This window comes from Carassius carassius, chromosome 1 (assembly GCF_963082965.1).
Source record: "Carassius carassius chromosome 1, fCarCar2.1, whole genome shotgun sequence".
NCBI lineage: Eukaryota > Metazoa > Chordata > Actinopteri > Cypriniformes > Cyprinidae > Carassius > Carassius carassius.
In genome coordinates, this window is record NC_081755.1 from 14607264 (window position 1) to 14632786 (window position 25523).

Sequence of the window (25523 nt, forward strand, 5' to 3'; positions counted from 1 at the left end):
AAATGTATACGCATTTGTGAAAATTGCTGTAAATTGATGATGCTTTCAGAAATAATGTCATAAATTATGTATTTTTATTAAATAATGTCATGAATACATTTTTTATTAATGTTTTAGATTTTATTATTTAGATTTTCAGGTATATTTCTCCAAGTGTATTGGAGATTTTGCCACAGGTTTTAGTGTCTCTCCATTTTTTCACCTCTTTATGCAATCCCAGATTGGACTAGATGATGGTGAGATTTGATCTATGTGTGAACCATATGATTTCAGATCCCCTGTGCATACAAAAATCCATCCATCCATCTCACTTGTCCTAAGGTTATACAAATACTGGAGTCTACAGATAGCAAGTCCATCACAGGGATACAAATCTCACTGGACTATTTCAATTAATGGTAAAAGTCAGTGTTAACTGATATTACTTACTGGCAGAATAAAGTGAAATATAGATAAAACATATATAAATAATGGTCTTGAAATTTGGGGGAAGAATCTAATGTGCCTTTTGCACAGTACAATTCTGTATGTTAACAAAATTTACTGTAAAGTCATTTTCAGTGTAACTAATGGTCTTACACTTATATAGTGTAAAGATGAATTAAATTATTTGATATTACCTTATAAAGTACACGTTGTCCCTTATTTGGTTTTGTCACTGCCACTCTCCAACTCACTCGTGATGATTCACTAAGCTTTCCCACCCATTCCTTTACTTCACAAATTTCTGTCAATGCAATTCTTAGTGATGCCTCAAAACTTGTGTGGTCCAGGTGTGAGTCGCCTTCTGTAGTGCACAAACGATAGGTGCAGAAGTGATATTTATACCCAGGAGGCAACCAGTTCTGTAAAAGTAAAAAGAAGTCACCAAACAGAAAATTTACCCATTAGTATTATAACTGAGACGGCCCAACGTTTAGACACATAACAATAAACCAAGTTTATTTAACAAATAAAATTAAATTAAAATACTAGTGTCCAAAAACTTTTGCACAGTAGTGTGTGTGTATACACGGCCATTCAAAACGTTGGTATCAGTAAGACTTATGTTTTTAAATAAGTCAAGGCTGCATTTGATGATAAAAAATACAGAAAAAAAACAATAATCTTGCAAAATGTTATGACAATATAAAACAAAGTTTCCTTCTTAAATATATATTAAACTGTCATTTATTTCTGTGACGTGCAGCTGTATTTTCACCATCATTACTCCAGTCTTCAGTGTCACATGTTCCTTCAGAAATTATTCTTATATGATGATTTATTATCAATGTTGGAAACTGTTGTGCTACTTAATATTTTTTTTGGAACCTTTGATACTTTTTTTTCAGGATTCTTTGTTGAATAAAAAGTTAAAAAGAAGTGCATTTATTCAAAATATAAATCTTTTATAAAATGTTAATATTTGCTATCACTTGGTATTAATTTAACACTGAATAAACAACTTGCTGAATAACATTTTTTATTTCTTTAAAAAAAAAAAAAAATTACTGAGCCCAAACTTTAGAACTGCAGAGTATATTGTTAGAAAAGATTACTATTTTGAATAAATGCTCTTCTTTTTAACTTTTTATTCATCAAAGAATCCTGAAAAAAGTATCACAGGTTCCAAAAAAATATTAAGTAGCACAACAGTTTCCAACATTGATAATAAATCAGCATATTAGAATAATCTTTTTGAGGAAATGACACTGAAGACTGGAGTAATAATGCTGAAAATTCAGCTTTGATCACAAGAATAAATTAGATTTAGAAAACGTAGAAAAAATTATTTTACACCATAATAATATTTAACAATAGAATTTCTTTCCCTGTATTTTTTGATCAAATGAATGCAACCTTGATGAGCATAAGAAACAACAGTAAAAATAAATAAGTAAATAAATAAAATAAAAAATAATAATTCATTATTATCACAAATTTTTGTGTGTGTGTGCTCTTGTTTTTGTGACATATCAGGACACAACTCTGTATAATGACATGGGTATGACACAGGTATTACAAGGAGAGGGTGACTTATGAGGAAATAACCCATGTCCCCATTTTTCAAAACACTTATAAACCATACAGAATGAGTTTTTTTGAGAAAGTAAAAGTTTCCTGTGAGGGTTAGGTTTAGGTGTAGGGTTGGTGTAGGGCCATAGAATATACAGTTTGTACAGTATAAAAACCATTACGCCTATGGGATGTCCCCACTTTTCACAAAAACAAAACAAATGCGTGTATGTGTTTGCAAGTATGATTTATTCTTAAGCAATATTTTTATCAGTTTTCTATCAGCTGAGACCTTTAAATTTTATCCAGGGGTATTTATTTTTTTTTTTTTTCCTTTATATAGGGCATTTTCCCATTAATCTCATTAATACTTTTATTTCAAATTCTTACATTTGATCCATGAATACAATTTATAATAATGTGATAATCTATACCTATAAAATGTAATAATTTACACTGAAAAAATAAAACTGTATTAAATAATATCATGTGATTATTTTAAATATTTTTTTATATATAAAAAACAAGAAATTATGGTGGAAATTATACTTTTCAACGAAATTAAATGCCAGTAGGTGCCAGTAGTGAGCGTTTAATAAATGAGTTGAATATCATGTCATTGAGTAAAATATATAAATATGTAACTGGGTTTATTTATTTTTATTTTTTACTGAGATCATATTTTTACCTTCAGATGTACGGCTTGGTCTTCACCACAGCCAAAACATGCGCACTCTCCTGAGAGCGAACCTAATGAATAAGATAAAGTTCAAATGAAAACTTTAATAATACATGTAAAAACTCACACTGAGACCTACAAATACTTCTAATAATAAAATGTTATTGAAAAGAACTGTTTACCGTTAGTCAGCGACGGATCCATCAACGACTTTGATTGACGTCCAAACTTCTTCTTCTCAGGTGACGTAAAAGAGTTTACCAATGAAATCGACCTAAAGACGTGAGTCATGGCCGCGGGGTGGGGTTTTCGCGTAGGGGGGCGTGGTTTGCGCTCAACTGGTTTGGGGAAAAAAATCGCGCGTCGCCGGGATGAGTCTTCTCTCTCGCTGGAAGGCAGATGATAACTGTGCACGCGCACAGAGATCAGCGCGGCATCGGCGGTCATGAACCGACTCAGAGCCGACGATTGATAAGCTGGAAGACAGAAGACTGACCGAATTATATCGGCCTCCGCCTGGCCGATGTTTTATAGATGTTTTAGGTAATGAGGCCGACGTCGGCCCAGACGTACATGTGCTGTCTGGGGGATTGGAAATGTTAATGCTGTTTATTTGTTCTGCGTCTTCCACTCTCCAGTCCAGCGGGAGGCGCTACACACATTCGTTTGTTTGACAAACACCAGTAAACCTCAGAGGAAGAAGAGTAGTGTCACCGCGCTCTCTGTTGTTGTTCTGTCGGCATGCTGCCTTAATACAAACAGTTAGAACTGTTTCTTTTCAGAGGAAAATACAGTTTCTTACTCACTTCAGTTAATAGGCGTACCTGTAATATTTTCATCTTCACAGTCGTCTTTAAGTTTTGAATCAAGCAGGAATATCTGGAGGAGTATCAGCTGAACTGAGATCTGCTGCTGTGAAAATGATGTTTGTTAAAGAAGAGAGAGAAGAGGAAACGAGTGAACCAGAAACCTGGACAATAAAACCAGAGGAACCAGGAACATGGGGAATAAAACCAGAGGAACCAGAAACCTGGAGAATAAAATATGAGGAACCAGAAACCTGGAGAATAAAACACGAGGAACCAGAAACCTGCACAATAAAACACGAGGAATCAGAAATAAAACACGAGGAACCAGAAACCTGGAGAATAAAACACGAGGAGGAACCAGAAACCTGGAGAATAAAACACGAGGAACCAGAAACCTGGAGAATAACACGAGAGGAACCAGAAAGAGGTTGGTGTTTATTCTTCATTTATCTTTAATGTCTGTTTGTGGTAATGTTACATTAGGCTTAAAAAGTTTTACTTATCTGGTGTTTTGGGGCCCTGCCATTTGTGTGTGTGTGTGTATGTGTGTCTATATATACACATTCATGACTTAAAGGGTTCGCCCAATTTGCAAAATTATGTAATTAATAACTTACCCTCATGTCGTTCCAAACCCGTGAGACCTCCGTTTATTTTTGGAACACGGTTTAAGATATTTTAGATTTAGTCCGAGAGCTCTCAGTCCCTCCATTGAAGCTGTGTGTACGCTATACTGTCAATGTCCAGAAAGGTAAGAAAAACATCATCAAAGTAGTCCATGTGACATCAGAGAGTCAGTTAGAATTTTTTGAAGCATCAAAAATACATTTTGGTCCAAAAATAGCAAAAACTACGACTTTATTCAGCATTGTCTTCTCTTCCGTGTCTGTTGTAAGACAGTTCAAAACAAAGCAGTTTGTCATATCCGGTTCGCCAACGAATTATTCGATGTAACCGAATCTTTTTGAAACAGTTCACCAAATCGAACTGAATCATTTTAAACGGTTCGCGTCTCCAATACACATTAATCCACAAATGACTTAAGCTGTTAACTTTTTTAATGTGGCTGACACTCCGAGTTCAAACAAACTTAATATCCCGGAGTAATTCATTTACTCAAACAGTACACTGACTGAACTGCAGTGAAGAGAGAGGTGAACACAGAGTTGTTGGTATGGCTGTCTTTGTCTGTGGTGTTTTAATTTTAAATATTTTAACAGGAAAAGTAGGCTAATTATTGTTTTTAAATGTTTTGCCGCTTGCTTGAGCAGCTTATTATACAAACCTAGAAGTAAAATGCATGAGTAATGCGTCGTTTATGTTTGGGTTTAAACTAATATCTATATGAAAGATTGTTACTATTCTGTGATAAGACTCACAATGCTGAAAAAAAATATTAGGGGTGCGCCGACACGATCGACCGATCATTAATGTGCATCTCGTCAGTAAAGCCGGTTCTCTAATCAGCGGTAAATTCCATAAGGTGTGTGATTTCACATAGAGCAGCTGTTACCACACAGAGCCATTGTTAAATGAGAAGCTGCGCAAATCCACGTGCATTTTCAGCATCATCCGGGGGAGGAGTTGGTAGGGCTGTGATGGTTGCTGTGACACCGGCAGTAGTACATGTGACGTCACACACTCTATAGCAAGCATAATACAAAATTTTGTATATAAGTGTAATAACTGTAATAGTTGCAAATTCTAAGTCTATGGTAATTAACAAATTACCTCAAACACAGCGTTTCCTTTAGATTGGCAGATTTGAGTGCAGGAAAATAGTTTATGCATTCGGCAAATGAATTTAGTGTTGAGCCATCTGCATTCATGTCACCCATCCGCGTTTGCACAAGTTCTCGTGATCGCAAACGCTGGCTGGTCAGGTTTGGTGAGGCTTTCTCCAAACTGGCCAAATACAAACAAGACAGCGATAAATAAAAATGTTAACAAGAAATATGGCAACGATTCCTATTTCAAAGAAAGCGCGTGCAGATGAGGAGTTATTGAGCTCGCTTGGTGGCGGAAAAGTAAACCGGACGCAACACCACCGTGACGCAACAGGTTTAGTCTGTTTAGTGTCTACACAGGACATTTGAACTCTGTGTCAGTACCTCACAGACCGGACAGGGATTTATCATGTCATGTTGTGCTGCATCCAGTGTAGCATCACTGATTATAATGAGTATTTTGTCAAGCTGCTCGCTCGCATTCGTTAGACAGGGTGTATTTATTTTTCTTATTTAGGTGTCTTTCTTGTTTAACTGCATTATTTTTTGGATATTTGTTTTAGTGTTTTGCAGGCGGCGTTCACTGACAGAAGTTCTCAAATAAACACGAACTGATGAGTTAAATAGGATGTGTTAGATGAGTGAGATAGTGCTGGGTTATGATTTCATAGACATGTGCATACATGTATATAAATATATCCTGTATATAATATACTGTATATAAAATATATTACAAGCATGCACAGTTTAAGTAAGCTTTAATCACCTTTTTTGGTAATTCCATGAATTAACTGACCACGACACTGCTTGCACATAGTTTATTTCGCAGTTTGATATGAAAGGATACGCACAAAGGAAGCGTGCAATAGCGCCTTTGAGCACAGGACCGTTTCCGAACTCGCTTTACTTGCACCTGAGAATAAAGTGAAGAGGAGCGCGTGTCTGAAACGTCTCCTGTTCAGTCATTCTGCGACTGAATAAATTCACTTCTTGTCATGAGAAAAAGTGACAGAAGCAGCAGTTGTGAGTGGGTGGCCATCTCCGCCCCTATATGTTAAATATTTTGAATACATTAAACTTAAAAAAAAATTATCGCCTTCGTTAACGAGCACATTTTGACACTAATATATTTATACATTAATATATATATATATATATATATATATATTTTTTTTTTTCAACACCGCGCCACTGGCGGTTGTTGGTCCATGACTACCGCGGTGGTAAAAATCAGCCCCCGTCACAGCCCTAGCAGTTGGGGGTTGTTCAAGGACACCTAAGTTGTGGTATTGCCGGCCGGGGACTCGAACCCACATGAAACTGCCTGGAAGCATGTGTCTATATCGTCCTAATGTGCGGTGAGAAGGAGAGTTTGAGTAGTTAAAGACTCTCGAAGGGTCACAGCTGGAGAATTGTAGAAAATAGTTAAGTCTCTGGTACAGAAAACCATTTAAAAAATAGTCAAAAGCCGCGTTTCCACCGCAGGAACTTTACCCAGGAACTAAGGACTTTAGGCGGGTACTCAATGTGTTTCCACCGCAGGAACCAGGAACTAAAAATGAAGTTCCGGGTAAAGAAAATGCTCCTCAGAAAGTCCCTGCTGAGGAGGTAGTACTTTTTCAAAGTTCCGGAACTTTCGGGGGTGGTACTTGGGTGCTAAACATCCTGATTGGTTGAGTTCATGCAGCATTGGTTGAGTTCAACCACCATTTATTCGGATCATTTTCAAAATATTACTGTTATTGTGTCATGAAATGTAATTTTAAAAGTATTTCAGGTGAGAATGTAGTTGTTTAAAACTCAAATCTGTGATTTATTTATAAAGACATCGCCTATTTAAAAATGTTTCGCCGATCTCGGAGATGTGAGCTCCACGCGACCAGCAGGAGCTCAGTGATCATGTATCCACCGAGAGCAGCCTCACCTCGGCTAGACCTTCTGATGTGTGCTCTGATGTCTCTTTAGTGGTTAAACATAAAATATAATTAAGTTTTGGTTAAATCTAACAGGTAATCTTTGGTCTGTATTCATTTTATCTATATGTTAAAATGAAAATAAAGGCAAATTTATATAATATTTCATTTCATTGTAATGGCTGTATATATACACATATCCCTGAACTAAGTACATTTCTGCAGCTGTTATTATGTTTAAATGAAAACAAAAGGAGGCAGTGGTATTTGATATCCTATTTTGTTTTATTGTAAATATACAGAGAGGAAAATAGCAGTAGCCAAGGCGAGCTGACTGATGTTATCAAGTACGCTACTGTTTGCAGAATTACCGGACTTGCGTCGTCGCGGACATCACACTCCCGAGTCGAATGCGCGAAGTCTGAACTACTGAGGATGCATGTCCAAAATCAGTATACTTTGTTTTGAGAAAGGCGCGCAGATCTACATCTCCAGTCTATTTGTCTAATCTTCCCGGTACTTTAGACTGTGGTGGAAACGCAGAGAGCAGCAGGTCTGGGGGGAAAATAGTTCCTGGGGAAAAAAGTTCCTGGTACAAATGTTCCAGGCAATTTCGGTGGAAACGTGGCAAAAAAGAACCACATGTTGTTCAGGAGGTTTTCAAGAAAAATTATCCTTGCTCATCTAAAAACAAACTAAAGCATATTCAGTTATCAGCCATGACTGGAACTTGCTGGGACTGGCTTTTATGGTGAGATTATACTTGTGCCGGTATTCGGTAATGGTATCACGGTAATTAATATGCACAATATTGTTATCATGGGCACTTATAAATACCGTGAATAATTATATACTACAAATTATTCAGAATTTGGAATGCATTTTAAGAATACTATTCCCATCAACTGGTCAAAATGCACAACACTGCTGTATGCTGCTTGAAAGACTGTGTGCTCTGATACGCATGAGAAGCACATGAGGAACACGTGAGAGACGAGCTGAATGAAAGCACATTCACTCTCTGACAGCAGATGGCGCTAAACTGCAGAAAATGCAGTCCTTACCCTTGAAACGCCACAAATAATCCAGCTGTCCTACTTTCTAAAACATATTTAATAATTTTAAATAGCCAATGAGATTTGTGTATTTGCTATGATGTTCATCACAGTGCCAAATACTTAAGTATTAAGTCTTAATAGGCAATTTTAATCTGGACTACATCATGACATAGAAATTGTTTGAAAGGGTTTCGATTTTTTAGTGTTAATTTACATTTAGCTTCATTTTTAACATTAGTTAATTCATTAGTTAACATAAACTGCCAATGAAAAACTATTCTGAGCATTCATTCATCTTAGGTATTCCAATATTTAATAACACGTTGATAAAAAAATTATAAAGTTGCAACTTTATTATTAGTATTATTTAATGAGCTAACATGAACTAAAACTTTTATTTTTTTAATAAAGATTAATAACTTCTGCAGCAAATGTAGCTATTGCTCAATGTGAATGTTAATGGTGAACTAAAGAGATCTTATTGTAAAGTGATACCTATGGGTCTTCATAGTTCTTTTGCACTTTAATATGGTGCAAAACTTTTAACCTTATATATTTTTCTGTATTGCTTTATTGTATTTAAATGTTCAGTTATTTTTGTAATAAGAAAAACTGTTTTTTAACCTGTTATACTGTGTTATGAGCTAGGGCTGGGCAATATTGGAGCAATATATTGCTATATCTCGATATACGACATATATCTCTATATCTTTACAGGAAAAATAACCCCCCAAAAACTACTGTAAAAACAAATATGCCAAATATTAAATGTTTAGAGCCCTATGAAACGTTTTATTTTTTTATTGTTACCATTAATTTAATTTATCTTTTAATTATTTAAAATTAAGCAAAGTTTATTTTTTTGGTAAACAAAGGGGATTTACTATTAAAAATAAAATATGGAAGAAATGTGTGATTATTCCTTAAAAAATTATGTTTTCATTTTAATAGTAGTAGTACTGGGCTATATACATTCTGCTGAACAATAGTAATAGATTTCTGGCAAATACTTTTATTTTGACTGGTTTACCGTTACAGTTCTGTGTATGTGATACTACAGGTTATGATGTATGATATATGATATATGAGATATGACGCTAGTTTTACTCAAATCAAACGGTCAGATGCTCATGAAGTGACTCTCAGAGCAGTTCTGGAGATGTTTTTCATGTGTTCACGTCCTTATTTAGTGAGACAGCAGACTCTGAAATCACCGGAGCGTCACGCACGCTTCCGTGTGTGTGATAAACGGAGACGCGCTTCTGCGCCATTCATTAACACAGACATGCAGAACATGCAGGATTCATAATTAAATAGACTTTTCCGGCTTAATATTTGCAGATATTACAGGGAACTACACTAACCTTTTCCACTGGTGGCACTTGCGCTACTAACTTTTTCAGTTACTGGCGCAAAACATGATTTTGTCGCACAAATTATGTATAGTAAGCCGCTCTGGATAATAATGAACAATAATGAAACTGTATTGCATACAGATGTGATTTTTATTTTACTTGCCATCTTTTAAACCACATGCCTTGTTCTATTTCTTACAGTACAAACAGTACATAGCTGGGGTTAGAGGGGCCCTGGTGCAGGTTGTACAGTGGGCCCCTGTCTGAAAGTTTGTTTTTGTTAATAGCACTGCATAGTCTTCACTGTAAAATAAAATACACAGTCAAACCAAAATGTATTCAGACACCTTCAACATTTCTCACATTATCATAGTTTATTTGCTGTAGTTTAGAAATTGGTAATAAAATATGACAAGAACTCAAGAGTTAAACTGTGTCAGAACAAATTCCTCTTGATAATGTCAGATAATTTTGATAGAAAGATATGTAATGGAATCAACCAAAACTTCAGACAACTGTCAGTATGACAATACTTACACAAATATAAATACTTTGTTGAACAGTTACCAGGCAAGCAATGCTTAATTTTGTTCAGTCTATGGTGTGAAAAAGTTGCATTAGCAATTAAAGAAAGAAACAGTTAAGCAAAACATGGTCAGGTCCCTAATTACAATATTTATTTCAATTTCACTGGTAGTCTACAGTATGAAGGATTTTTGGGTATAATATTTCACAGACCATTGTATTTTGCTATACTAACTTACATAAATTAACTGTCCTGCACCCACCAGTAAAACAATAGAATCAATTATATCTCTAGGTGAGATGAATCAAAAAAATTAGCTTTTTAGCAGCAAACACTCAAGATTGGTTCGGTGAACACAGAGATAAAAAGTACCCCACGTGTACAATGAAATATACTGCTGTATTTTTGATGTTGTAGACCTATATTCCTGCTGGAGGTCCTGGACATCTTGTTTAGATAAATGGCATCATGGATTCTATCAAATACCAACAGATAAAAAATCAGTAAGTGACTGACTCTGTTAGAAATCTTATAATGGGCAATGTTTGGATCTTCCGACCATACAACAATTCAAACACAAACCTCCAAAACAACACAGAAATGGGTCACTGAGCACAAAACCAAGCTTCTGCTACAGCCATTCTAGTCCTATGACCTGAACCCTATAGAAAGTTAGAGGAGTGAACTGAAGAGGAGAAGAACCAACATGGAGCTGGGAATCTAAAGGGTCTGGAGTGATTCTGGATGAAGGAATTGTCTCTGATCTCTTGTTAGGTGTTCTCGAACCTCATCAGGCATTACCGGAGAACATTTAGAGCTGTTAACTGGCAAATGGAGGTTTCAAAAAGTATTGAAAAAAGGGTGCTGTTAGTTGTGGCCAATGTGTATTAGAGAAAAACATTTAAACATATTTCCCCCAATTTTAAATTCATATCAAATGTAATGATTCATTTTTGTGATATATATGTACTGAACAAAATTATAAACGCAACACCTTTGTTTTCGCCCCTATTTTTCATTAGTTGAAGTCAGAGGTTTAAGACTTTTTCTATGTACACAAAAGGCCTGTTTCTCTCAAATATTGATCACAAATCTGTCTAAATCTGTGTAAGTGAGCACTTCTCCTTTGGCGAGATAATCCATCCACCTTACAGGTGTGGCATATCAAGATGTTGATTAGACAGCATGATTATTGCACAGGTGTGCCTTAGGCTGGCCACAATATAAGGCCACTCTAAAGCTTGCAGTTTTATCACATAGCTCAATGCCACAGATGTCGCATTGGTGGTGATGTCAGAGCATACAGGTGGCATGCTGGCTGCAGGAATGTCCACCAGAACTGTTGTCCTTGAAATAAATGTTTGTATCTCTACCATAAGCTGTCTCCAAAGGCATTTCAGAGAATTTGGCACTACATCCAACCAGCCTCAGGACCACAACAAAGTTTGACTCCTAACCCTAGGGTTGTGGGTTCAAGTCTTGTGCCGGCAATACCACGACGTAGGTGCCATTGAGCAAGGCACCGAACCCCCAACTGATCCCTGGCCGCCGCAGCTTAAATGGCTGCCCATTGCTCCGGGAGTGTGTTCACGGTTTGTGAGTGTGCACTTTGGATAAGTTAAATACATAGCATAACTTCTGAGTATGGGTCACCATACTTGACTGTATGTCACTTTCACTCACGATCGTCTGAGACCAGCCATCCGAACAGCTGCTGCAGCAATCAAGTTTTCATAACCAAAGAATTTCTGCACAAACTCTCAAAAGCCGTTTCAGGGTAGCTCATCTGCAGGTTCATCAGCCTCATCGAGGTCTCGTCCTGGCTGCAGTTCGTCATCGTAACCGACTTGAGTGGGCAAATGCTCACATTCGATGGCGTCTGGCACTTTGAAGAGTTGTTCTCTTCATGGATGAATCCCGATCTTCACTGAACAGGGCAGATGGCAGACAGCATGTATGGTGTTATGTGGGTGAGCGGTTTGCTGATGTCAATGTTGTGGATTGAGTGGCCCATGTTAGCTGTGGGGTTATGGTATGGGCAGGGCTATGTTATGGACAACAAACCCAGGTGCATTTTATTGATGGCATTTGGAATTCACAGAGAGACCGTGACTAGATCCTGAGGCCCATTGCTGTGCCATTCATCCATGACCATCACCTCATGTTGCAGCATGATAATGCATGGCCTCATGTTGCAAGCATCTGTAAACAATTCCTGGAAGCTGAAAACATCCCAGTTCTTGCATGGCAAACACACTCACTGGACATGTCACCCATTGAGGATGTTTGGGATGCTCTGGATAGGCGTATACGACAGCGTGTTCCAGTTCCTGCCAATATCCAGCAACTTTGCACAGCCATTGAAGAGGAGTGGACCTTCCACAGGCCACAATCAACAAACTGATCAACTCTATCCAAAAGAGATGTGTTGCACTGCATGAGACAAATTGTGGTCACACCAGATTCTGACTGGTTTTCGGACCCCCCAGACCCCCCAATACAGTAAAACTGCACATTTTATGCCGCGTTTCCACTAGGGATGGGTGTTTTTCGCAAATATCACATTCTAATATTTGAGCTCACAAAAAACAAATATTCGAATATTCGTTTATTTAAATTAAGTTTAATGAGACAGACATTATTTTTCAGCAACATTTATTGTTTCCGTCATTTTGAACAAGCTTACACACAATAAGATTGAACATTACACATTGTGTTTTGTAGCTGAAAACCTTTAACAATGCGTGCAAACAAACAAAAGTACAGATTAAAAGCAAAAAAAAAAAAAAGTGAACAAAGAAAAAACGTAAAGCAGCCTGTAGCAATTAGGCTATTGTAGAACGTAGCCTACACTTAACTTTGAAACTGTCAGCAAATCTTTTTGGCTTTTTTTTCTATTGTTTTATATGTTCTTGTTAAAAAACACAGGCATGTAAACATTATCGGGGGAAGTTCGGCTCCTTAGTCTGTTAACAATAAGGCCGGCCGTGGAGAAAACGCGCTCTGACGGCACAGACGTTGTCGGGACTCACAAATAATGGTGTGCTAAGCGAATAAGTTTTGTGAAGCGCTTTGTGTTTTCTTTTCACCACTGAATGGGATCCTCATCTGGTGGAATACATGGCTCCAGCAAGAACTGTTCCCACTCGTCTCGGCTGGACTCTCTGTAATCATCGCTGAAGAACTGGCTCAGACTTTTCCAACGAGTGGGCATTGCATCCTCTTCATCGTGCATCCGCACTACTCGCATCAAGGAAAATGTTCTGATAATGTTCAAAAAAGTTTTTTTTTCCTTACTTCTCTCATGTTTTCATCGAGAAACCTGAGATGTTTGTGCGGAGGGTCTAGGGCAGACTCGAGAAGAGGAGTTTTCACTGCATTCTCCAAGTTAGTGGTGTTTATTCGTTGCTTGCTGCGACAATGTTCTTGAATTCGGTCACTTTCTGTGATTCACCACGGCATATTTGAAGTACTGTAGAAGACCGCAGTTCTTAGGGGCCGTTCACATATCGCCTCTTTTGCACGCTCAAGTTCGTTATTTCCAATGTAGGCACGCGGTATGCGCCCTCATAATGGAAGCGACGCGGTCGCGATGCGCATGCGGTGCGACGTGTCCATTTTTTCCAGGCGCGTCCGCACCGCATCGAGTTAAAAACATCTCAACTTTTCAGAATGCCGCAAGCGCACATCAAGTGACAAGTGACAAGAACTAAACATTCAGCTTCATCCTTTCCTGTAACAACTTTGAAAGCTCAGCCAAGATGAAGGAACTGCTGATCATAGCTGTAAATGGATTGCCATTTTGAAATAAATTTAGTAGCAGAGCTACTGAAAGCGATTTTTTTGTGCTGCAAATCCATTTATCCTTTGCTGAAATTTCCGCGTCTTCATGGAGAGAGCGCGTCATTGTTGTTTAACAACGGCAGACATCCCAGGGGCGCAACTGCCCGAGCGCTTTGGAGAAGGAGAAAGCACCGCGCCTAGCATTTTCCACACATTTTTAGGCGCCTTATGTGAACGGCATTTTTTTGCAAAATTCGAATATCATTTTTTTATTTATCGAATAATTAGAGCAGAACGAATATTCGAATGTTCGACTATCCGTGCACACCCATAGTTTCCACTGAAATTACATGGAACAATTGTATCAGGAACCTTTTTCCCCAGGAACTATTTTAACCCAGACCTGTTGCTTTCTGCATTTCCACTGCGGTCTAAAGTACCGTGAAGATGAGGCAAATAGTCTGGTGACGTAGGTCTGCGTGCGTTTCTCAATACAAAGTACACAAATTTTGGACTTGCATCCTCGGTAGTTTGGACTTTGCGCATTTGACTCGGGAGTGTGATGTCTGCGATGACGCAGATCTGGTAATTCTGCAAACAGCAGTGTACTTGAAAGCATCAGTCAGATCGCCTTGGCTACTGCAATTTTCCTCACTGTATATACAAAATATGATATCAAATACCGCTACCTCCTTTCATTTTTCTTTAAACATAATAATAGTCGCAAAAATTTACTTATATAAATGTGGAAAATATATATACAGCCATTACAATGGAACAAAATATTATATCAATTGCCTCTTTTTATTTTCATTTTAACATATAGATAAATTGAACACAGACCAAGGATTACCTGTTAGATTTACTCAAAACAAATTATATTTTGTAGAACTACTAAAGAGACATCAGAGCCAGCAGCACACATCAGAAGGTCTAGCCGAGGTGAGGCTGCTCTCGGCGGATACATGATCAGAGTAATGCACACCTGTGTAAATAATCATGCTGTCTAATCAGCATCTTGATATGCCACACCTATGAGCTGGCTGGATTATCTCGGTAAAATAGAAGTGCTAATTAACACAGATTTGTGAACATATATATTAACAGCTCAAAGCTCAAAGACCCTGGGGTCAAATTGACTCCAAAAAACAATGATGCTTCAAAATGTGCAGAGGGCATTGAAAAAATAACATCATGTTAATTTTATGTTCATCAAGTTGTCCCCATTCAGTCTGAAGCAAAGAAAATTAATCTAGTATTTACAGATGTTAAGCATTGAATGAGGTCACTTTTATGTTTACTTTTCTCAGCTTTTAACAAGTTACTGTTGTGGAAATTCTAAATTAATAAAGTAATAAAATATTTGTGAAGACTGAAGAATGAAAAACCAAACCGGGTTTTGTCTTACCACCCTACCACCCCAATTAATGTATATTTTAGAAGGATATATTTCACAGTGTAGTATGTTCTTAAGTGAAATTAATACAATCAAAGAAAAATTAAAAAGGTTAGAAAATTTTCTATAACACTCCTCCCTTTTGATCATTATTGATCACTAATATTGATTGTAAGTAAAATGTTTAAACAAGTAAACCGTCACCCTTATAGTTTACATCAAGCATGTAAATTCACTAGGATTCAAAACACACCATCACTCTCATAAGGGCGGAAAAAGCATTTGCATTGTTTTTTTATGGAACATAGTCATTCCTAACATATAAGCAAGCTATAAATAAAACAGACAATAAAATCTTATATATTTTATTATAGGTAAAACTCTTATTGAGTATCTGTGATACTCGAGCAGAAGAAACTCTCTTAACTTTTCTTCCAGTTGCATCATCTCGTAACACGGACAATGACCTGCTTTAGACCCTCTTTATTCTACAGCATATAATGCTTACTTACTACTCTTCTTCTGCAAAGCTGTCACATTTTTGCAGCTCATTGCTTCCGTCAGAGATGCTCACATTATTCTCACTCAAAGCATTATACATTACCATCTGATGAACTGCTGAAGATTTCATGGATGAATTTACAGCTCTTCTCATCATTCCCATCATACAGGGCCACATACACAGTAAAAATATGATCACGGTCAGTGCTGACATAGCAATTAACCCAATGTGTTCTGCTTTCTGCCACAAACCCTTAAACCAATTCCATCCCCAGTCATCATTGGCATTTACCTCTCTAGCTGTCATCCTTTCAATTGCATTAGTGATGTTCTTAATACCCTTATCTATCATGGTGGGTAGTAACGAGTAACATTTACTTCGTTACATTTACTTGAGTAATTTTTTGGGGTAACTAATACTTTTTGGAGTATATTTAAAGATGGGTACTGCTCAATTCTTGTCAAAACTGCACATCTTGTCAGGTATTGCCACGTGGCACCACTAAGTTTGGTTGGTCTCACTACAATCTGTCCTGTTTCTCTATTCAGCAGTGGTCTCAGGTGTGGTTTGCAGTATGCTAATGCAACTGTCTCTCCTTCAGGCTGATGTAAAGCTCTCCAACTAGTGGTTGTAAACACAGACAATACAGCACTATCTTCCTCTATGATCTGCCGAATTTGCCTGCTGCGATCATTCCCCACTACTCTCTGATATCGATAGTCTGTGATTGGTGTGAATGGATGTGTGGTGCTCCACCACACTGCCCTTGATCCAAGCAATCCTTGCTCCTCTACTGTGATGGGTAGAACTCGTCTCCTTTTTGACATACGTTGACCATTGAAGCCAAAATGGCTTTTTTTTTGCGGATGCAACAGCCCTTAGACATTTTGGCAAACCTGCTGCTACTGGATCGAGTTTACTCGAGAAATAGGCCAAAAGTCTCAACTTTCCTCCATGATCCTGTAACAAAACAGAAGTCATAAACCCATTTTTCTCATCAACAGTTTGTACAAAATTTCTTTCTGGGTCTGGGAGGTCCAGGGTTGGTGACGTTTGTAACAATATTTTTAAGTTTTCGAAAGCTTTTTCTGCTTCTGGTGTCCATGTCAGTTTTTCATGCGGTTGCAGACCCTTTCCATGTGCCAAATCACTCAGGGGCGATTCTTCAATTGCATAATTTGGAATGAATGTTCTGCAATATGAACACATGCCCAAAAATGACATTAATTGTTTTTTCTGTGATAGGCTTTGGAATCTTTTGAATTGCCTCTTTCCGTTTCTCAGACAGAGATTTGCCGTCTTTTTGGTGATGATATGCCCCAAAAATGTCACCTCCCTTTTTACAAATTGTAGTTTTGATAAACTAGCTTTGGGACCCTCAGCAGCCAAATGTTTTAACAGTTTTACAGTATCTTTCTCACGTTTCCCTGTCTTTTGCTGCGAGCAAAATATCATCCACATACTGAAGCAATGCTGCACCTTGTGTCAGCTGCAGTGTGGTTCCAAGCTTCTCCTCAGTGCCTCATTAAAAATGGTTGGAGATTCCGAAAAGCCCTGACAAAGCCTGGTGAATGTGTAGGCCTTACCATTAAAATTGAAAGCGGACCAAAATTGGCTGTCTTTATGAACTGGCACTGAGAAGAAGGCATTAGAAAGATCAACAACTGAAAACCATTCTGCATCACTTGGCACTTGTGACAAAATTGTATATGGATTTGGAACGTTTGGAGCTAGAGCCTGAATTGCTTCATTCACAGCCTGCAGATCTTGCACAAAACGCCACTCTGTTGGCTGGCCTTTATCTCTTATCTTTTTGACAGGAAAAATAGGTGTATGCACAGGAGAATTTTCACAGGGCACAATTATCCCAGCAGCTCTTAATGATTCAAAAACTGGTGTTATACCTTCAATAGCCTCTCTATTTAGAGGATATTGAGGTTTACAAGGCCTGTAATCAGATTTTGGAGTGATTTGAACTGATTCACAATTTTTTATTAGCCCAACATCAAATTTAGACAAAGTCCAGAGTGTCTTAGGGACTTCTCTCAGTGCTGGGTGAGACTCTGCTTCTTCTACTGAGAGAAGGCAGTGACTTGTCTCTGTGTCATCAATCATGCATGCGTGCAGCATTAACAGCAGGTCCGTGCAAACACATTCGGTATGCAGACAACGTTGGACTGTATTCAACATTTTCCTCTGCTGTCTCCACACAGTTTACATGAAAAATACACATTTTTACAAATAAGCCAATGTCTTCCCAATGATCATTGTTCTCTTTGGACAATGAGACATGTAGAAGAGAACCAACAACATCAAAAAACATTTGCTGTTCATTCCTCAAATCAACAGTAGCAGCACATCTGGTCTCTGTCCAGACTAACCATTTCAGGTCTACTGTGTCCATACATGAAAACGATTTTTGTTCAAACGTTTCATCTCTCCCTAGTGATACATGAGCTGAACAATGTAATTCAGAGAATGGCATGATTCCAGAATTAGTTGAAACTCTGTCCTTTGCTGCATTTATAAAGTTTCTCACATAATTCATCATCTTTCAATTTCCACTGGTAAATATACAACAGGGATTGCTGAATTGTAGCTAAAGTATAAGTTTGGCACTGGGTCACTTGAATTCCATCTGGACTACACAATAGAGAAATACCCAGCTTGCACATTAAATCTCTCCCTAATAAATTTTGAGGGCAGCTTTTTGACAGTAGGAAACAGTGCTTGAAACTTACGCCATTCTCATCCTCGCATCTTAATGGAACAGTGAAATTTTCTCGGACAGAGTGACCAGATGCAGAGGTAGACCAGACAAAATTCCCACATAATTTTGGAACTGAACCTAGTTCATCTATTCTAATTAATGAGTTGCAAGCTCCGCTGTCCGCTAAGAAAATCATTTCAACTCCTTTCACCCATAATTTGACCTGGGGCATTTGTTTATAAGCTAAATCATTCATATGTGCCTATGTTCTTGTTTGGGGAAGATCTATCATTTTCTAATCTTTCAATCTGATTATGTATTAAAGCAAGCATAGTTTCTTCATTGCAGTGAGCACAGACATGAGCAAGCATGGTTTCTTCATTGCAGTGAGCTTTAGAGAAAATGTGTGTGTTTTCAGACTTATCTGTTTGTGCTGCGTGGCCTTGGTGGACTTTGCTTCCGACTCCCCCCTCCTTCTCTGACTTCTGCTGCGAAAGTCTCTGTTGTCAATCTGGCTTTTTTTTGCCGGTCCAGCCGCCGCTTGATCCAACAAAGCTGGGCACTCCACCTTCCAGTGCCCTCTCTCTCCACAGTAAAAGCAAATATCTTGGTTGATCTGAGACTGCCTCTGTCCTTTACCTCTCCCCCGCCCCCGTCCTCGGCCCCTGTAATTTATACCTTGTCTCGGTGGGCCATTATACATTGTGAGAACTGGCTGAGGTTCTTTCTCATTTCCCTTTCCTGCTCTCTCTTCCAACAGTTTTTCAGCGTGATGAGCATGTTGTCTTATCCTTTCCAGTTTCTTGTCCTCCCACCCGATGCAAGTTTGTTTAATGATTGCAGCAATCTCAGGTTTCAGTCCACTCATGAGACTGCTTCGCAAATGAGATTCCCACATCTGTGGAATTTCTCCACATTCATCCGGTTCTGGTATTCCGCTGTAGTTGTTGAATGTCTCATATAATCTTACATAATAGTCATCGACAGATTCATTTCTCTGTTGTGTGCAGTAGTTGATCTTGGAGGTGTTTACTCTGACCGGGAAGTCAGTCTTGACCTGTTGACACAGTGCGTCCACTGCCTGACATTATGGCTCATTGTCTGCATGGTTCCAGCCTAATGTGGTCGTATCTTGTGCCAGTCTGTTGCCCCCAGTTTGAGCATAAGCAAACGTTTCAGTTCTTGCATGGTGGGGCTGAATTCCTGACAGAACATGTCCAAATCATTTGAAAATCTTACCCCTGGGTCTTTGGGGTGAGGCAGGTGTGTCATAGCCTCTTTTAAGTCTTTCTCACTCCATGGTCGAAAAACCATCACAGTTCCATTCGGCCCAGCCACTTGTATCATGGGGAAAGCTCCCACGTCCTCCCCTCCCTCCTCCAGTTCATCTTCGTCCGGCTGCAGTTTCACTCTCTCATGAGCTTTAGATCTGGTGCTGATTCCAGTCGTGGAGTATTTCATTGCTCTCATGCTGTCGCTAATGGCAGACAGTCTGGATGATGTAAATGCCATTGAAGTTGTCGCAGGGGCGGGTGCTTGTTCATCTCTCAGTGGTGGAAAACTCTGTGATTGTCTTTCGTTGGGTGGCGCGAGCATCGGTACTGTTGCTGATGCGCTGTCGGATGGAGGCAGTGGTGGTGGCGGCAGCGGCTGAATCTGAGGCTGCTGTGGCATTTGTTGGTGGGGGTGAGGCCAGGAGTCCAGATCAAAGTCCACCTTGGCACACTGCAACTCTCTAAGGGGATAAAGAGGAGAGTTCTGAACAGTATGATCTGTTCTCTTGTCAGCATTTTTTACAGAACTATCATTTTCCCCTTCTTTTAAATGGCAGCTCCTTTGATATCTGTTTTTTTTTCTCTACGTTCTGCTTCTTCAAACCAGTAATCTAAATATTTACTATGTTTTTGAAACTTGTCTTTTTGTTTATTTTTCAGCTTTTTCTTATCCCTTAATTTTTCACATTTTTCCAAATTCTCTTTTAACCTATTCAGCGTTGTTATACTTAATGTGCCCCTTTTTTGGAAAACCATGATTCTCAACCCACTCGGGTATGACTTCCATAATTCTTTTCCCATATTTTTTTTTCATTTCATTATAGATTGGACTATCCAAATCATCAAGATCGATCTTAGATTTGACATTCTCAGACCCCATATTCACTAGAGCCCGACCGATATGGTTTTTGGGGGCCGATGCCGATATTAACTCGAAAAGAGCCGATTTATAAGCCGATATTTTGATTTTAAAAATAATCTGGATATTAGACCCATTTCCTATAAACTGCACTTACACAACATTCAATAGCAAAATATCTGCCTGTTCTATGTATGTGGGCTGTATAAACCATTTTCCAGAAGGGATTATGTTAAAAAAAGCCTTAGATTACAGTCTCAATGAATAAACAATTGCACATCAAAAGTATATATTTTTTAATGATCAAAAAACAGTCTGGTTTTAAACATTTAACACTTTTACTTTCTTCCAGTTGAAGCTGGTTTTAACAGTCTGTGTGTGTACTGTAAATAAATTATAATACTAAAGTTAAAGTATTTGCAGAAGTAGTCCCACACTTTGCTGCTACAGCATTCACCTTTTTCAGCCATCTGTAGGCAGAAAGAGAGACATAGAAAGAATACGCATGTGTATTAATAATATCACCATGTATCATTACTCATGTCATCATTAGAATTATAATAATAATAAACTGGGATCTCCTACATAGGCAAAAATGAGAAATATATATACTTTTTTTATTTGTCAAGCAATAGGTATTACCTACTTACATTTAACAATATTATTTCAACATTTTCCTGTTATGTCTGTAAAGCTGCTTTGAAAAAATATGTAAAAAAAAAAAGCGCTTGTTCAGCTCACATTTATTTACATGTCCCCTCTGGTTTAATCATTTCTGACGCACCTACTGTAGTTACTGTAACTACACTATATTTGCTCTCACAGACACATTCACAACAGACCCGTATATCTTCTCCTCTTCTCTTTGTGCAGTCTGAATCAAAACATCGTCTTGCCTACTATTAACGGAAGATTACGGAATAAATTCGAAGTTGAATGGTTAACGTTAGTGTCATGAACACACCGCTGTCAATTTTGAGAAGAACCACCTTCAAACAAGTTAATAGCAAGCATTTAAGGGGCCTGCTAAAAAGGAAGCGTTAGCGTTAGAGTAACGTAACCAGCCTGAATTCACCAAATTGTTCTCTGGACCTGACGGTAGCCTCTTCTTCCTTGCTTCTCTCTTAATTCTCATCAGCAGGACTAGAGCTATCGCTCGCTTCTTACAACGGGACAGATACATGTTGGCTGCTAACCGAAAGGAGGAACAACAGACTATGAAAGAGCACCCGCTAAACGTTTTTAAAACTCCGCCTACGCCATAGCACAGCGCAGCGCAAATCGCGTTGTATCTGAAGGGCAACGCTGAACCCAGCAGCAAGCGCCGTGCATACCGCGTCCTGTTTGAAAGGCCCAATTACGCGGTCATTATGTGGGAAACACACCGCAATAGAATAAGAATAAGTTAAACATTAACGTTATAGTTTGACCTCCTATTAACGTTCGCGCTCTTCCACTGATAAACATGGTATTAGCTTTGTGGCTAATCTAATATAGCAATGCATTAGCGGCTGTAAGTGATGTTACAGAATATTTACAAGTGATAATGATAGGACCGTTAGCTAGAACTACCACACAGTTTTTATATACAGGGTATGAACTAAATCTACAATCATTTCACATGACGAATGACTCACCGTCAAAACAGTAAATTACATCTCCGTGGCTTGGCTGCTCGCTTTCTTCTGTAGTGAATTTCTGGCGCTGTTGTTAACTCTGGAGCTGCAGAGCTCCCTCTGGTGGGCAAACTATGCAACACTCATAACATGAGTGAAGCATGAGACTCTGTTTCTCATGTTTCATCGGCCGTTATAAATGCTGATGCCGATTTAAATGCAATTAGCTTATATCGGTCGGGCTCTAATATTCACAATCCAAGACTTTCTGGAACGTGTCCACTTTTCCTCACACTTAGTCGTCACTACAGTGTGGCTTTGCGCTTACTTGCCGAAGTCTTGCCTTGTCACCCCCTGTCTTGCTTCCTTGCAAGATGGTCCTGCTTACTCGCAGACCTATTTTTGCTTTCCTGCGAAACCTGGTTTCACTTACTCGTGAAACGGGGTGGCTTGGACTTGCAGCAATGGAGGTTTTAGGCCAGTAAAGTCTGGGAATACCAGATCTTAATTTGCCAATTTAAAATACCAATTTGTAAATTTTAAGGTTATTGGAATTTCAAAATCAGTCTCACCGTTTAAAGCACGCGTTTTCTGATCCGTTGAGAAACCAGCAGTGAAGGTCCTCAAGCCCTCAGACGTCATTCCCCCCTTTCCTGAAACCTTTTGGGGTTTAGGGCTAAACCCTTTGTGGGTTTAGGGTGATCAGCCAACTAACGTCCTCATATCCTGGACGAACAGCTGTGGAATCCCATCACTCGTCGCCAAGTTTGTTGTTGAAATTCTAATTCAATAAAGTAATTAAATATTTGTGAAGACTGAGAATGAAAAACCAGGGTTTTGTCTTTGTATTGTTTAATTTCTGCAGAAACGATCAGTCTACATACAGAGGAGAAAGCTGTAAGCAGAGTGATACTCTCACACCCTTACAGTCAGATTTTATAACATGTAAAAAGATACATTGAAGGACAAATTAGGACCTTTGAGCCAATCATGTTGCTCAGTGCACATCACCCCATAGCACATGCACGTCCATGGTACGGAATGTCAGAACTACCTGTTCTTGGTACACAGATTACAAAAAGAACTTGGTGTCCCTATGGATTATATACCACCCTAATTAATGTATATTTTATAAGGATATATTTCACAGTGTAGTATGTTCTTAAGTGAGATTAACACAAAAAGAAATTAACAAGGTTAGAAAATTTCCATAACATTACCAAAAATAAATAATTTTTACTTTTGTTTCAGAATTAATTGAAGAAAAAGAGGAGAATGAAGAATCAAGTGAAGTCGAGGAGAAAAATCACGTCAAAACTGGAGGAAAACCTTTCAGTTTCTCTCAAACCAAACAGAAAGATTTAAAGAAAAAAAGAGCAAAGAAGTCCTTCAGCTGCACTCAGTGTGGAAAGATATTCACACACAAAACAGGTTTTGAGCGTCACATGAGAGTTCATACTGGAGAGAAACCATTCACTAGTGATCAGTGCGGGAAGAGTTTCAAACAATCATCAAACCTTAATATACACATGAACATCCACACTGCAGAGAAGAAGCACGCATGTGATCAATGCGGTAAAATGTTTTTAAGGGTTTCACTTCTGAAGAAACACTTGAAAGTTCATGCAAAGGAGAAACCACATCCATGTTATTTGTGTGGTAAGAGTTTTTTGCCTCTACAAGGTTTGAAAGTACATCAGAAAATACATACTGGTGAAAGAGAGTACATGTGCTTTGAGTGTGAAAAGACTTTAAGTTCAGCAAACAGTTTAAAACAGCACGAGAGGATTCACATTGGAGAGAAACTTTATAAGTGTTTACTCTGTGATAAGAGATTCAGTCAGTCAGTATATCTAAAAAGACATGAAAGGATCCACACTGGAGAGAAACCTTACAAGTGTTCACACTGTGACAAGAGATTCAATCAATCAGAAAATCTGAAAACACATGAGAGAATCCACACTGGAGAGAAACCTTATAAGTGTTCACACTGTGACAAGAGATTCAGTGATTCATCACATCTAAAAAGACATGAAAGGATCCACACTGTAGAAAAACCTTATAAGTGTGCACACTGTGACAAGAGATTCAATGATTCGACACATCTGAAAACACATGAAAGGATTCACACTGGAGAGAAACCTTACAAGTGTTCACACTGTGACAAGAGATTCATTAAATTATCAGGTCAGAAAACACATGAGAGGATTCACACTGGAGAAAAACCTTATAAGTGTTCACACTGTGACAAGAGATTCAAAGATTCATCATCTCTGAAAACACATGAGAGGATTCACACTGGAGAGAAACCTTACAAGTGTTCACACTGTGACAAGAGATTCATTAAATTATCAGGTCAGAAAACACATGAGAGGATTCACACTGGAGAAAACCTTATAAGTGTTCACACTGTGACAAGAGATTCATTAAATCATCAGCTCAGAAAACACATGAGAGGATTCACACTGGAGAGAAACCTTACAAGTGTTCACACTGTGACGAGATTCATTAAATTATCAGGTCAGAAAACACATGAGAGGATTCACACTGGAGAAAACCTTATAAGTGTTCACACTGTGACAAGAGATTCAGGGATTCATCAACTCTGAAAACACATGAGAGGATTCACACTGGAGAGAAACCTTACAAGTGTTCACACTGTGACGAGATTCATTAAATTATCAGGTCAGAAAACACATGAGAGGATTCACACTGGAGAAAACCTTATAAGCGTTCACACTGTGACAAGAGATTCAGGGACTGAAAACACATGAGATGCTTGCGTGAATTTGTGACATCTACAGATAAGGATATGTAAATGAGTTTTTTTGAAAGGAAAATTTGAAATCGCATCATATGACTCCTTTAAATGCTTGATAATCCATATGTTTTTCTCCAATGTATACCAATGTACAGGAATACCCTCAGAAAAGACATATCCAAAGACATGGACCCCCTCCCACACACATACACACACACCTCTGCATCTGTGACTGTTAAAATGCACAATGCTGAATGTGAGGAATAATTGTCCAAAGACTTTATATCAAACATTTCCTTATTCCTAATAATGAGGCCAAGAAAAACATTCACCGAATGGAGACATCAGCTAACATTTGTACTTTGCATTGACTAAGATCACAGACTTGAGGAGTTCTACCCTGTTGAGGAACCCTGTTGAGGATCGATGGATGGTCATTTATCTCTAAACTCTCTAAATCGTGTCTAGAGAAACCGTATAAAATGTAACACAAGACCGTTGCACCAGTCACACTGAGACATGTCAACAGATACACAATGAACATTGGTTTTATATTAACA

General features: G+C 38.3%; 2 protein-coding genes across 3 annotated transcripts in view; both read left to right on the forward strand.

The window, feature by feature from the left end:
- Positions 1–24918, forward strand: part of LOC132147404 (gastrula zinc finger protein XlCGF26.1-like) — a 384485-nt gene extending 359567 nt beyond the window's left edge. The window contains exons 1-2 of one of the 2 annotated variants that reach the window (XM_059557104.1): positions 3900–3910; positions 23454–24918. In XM_059557104.1, the coding sequence (XP_059413087.1) occupies positions 23648–24811 (1164 nt within the window). In that variant the 5' untranslated portion in view covers positions 3900–3910; positions 23454–23647 and the 3' untranslated portion in view covers positions 24812–24918. Of the gene's footprint in view, positions 1–3899; positions 3911–23453 lie in introns of those variants that run through there. The other variant, XM_059557086.1, reaches the window with a different exon arrangement.
- Positions 1–25523, forward strand: part of LOC132150053 (zinc finger protein 664-like) — a 549937-nt gene that overhangs the window by 443188 nt on the left and 81226 nt on the right. The gene's annotated exons all lie outside the window — the stretch shown is intronic.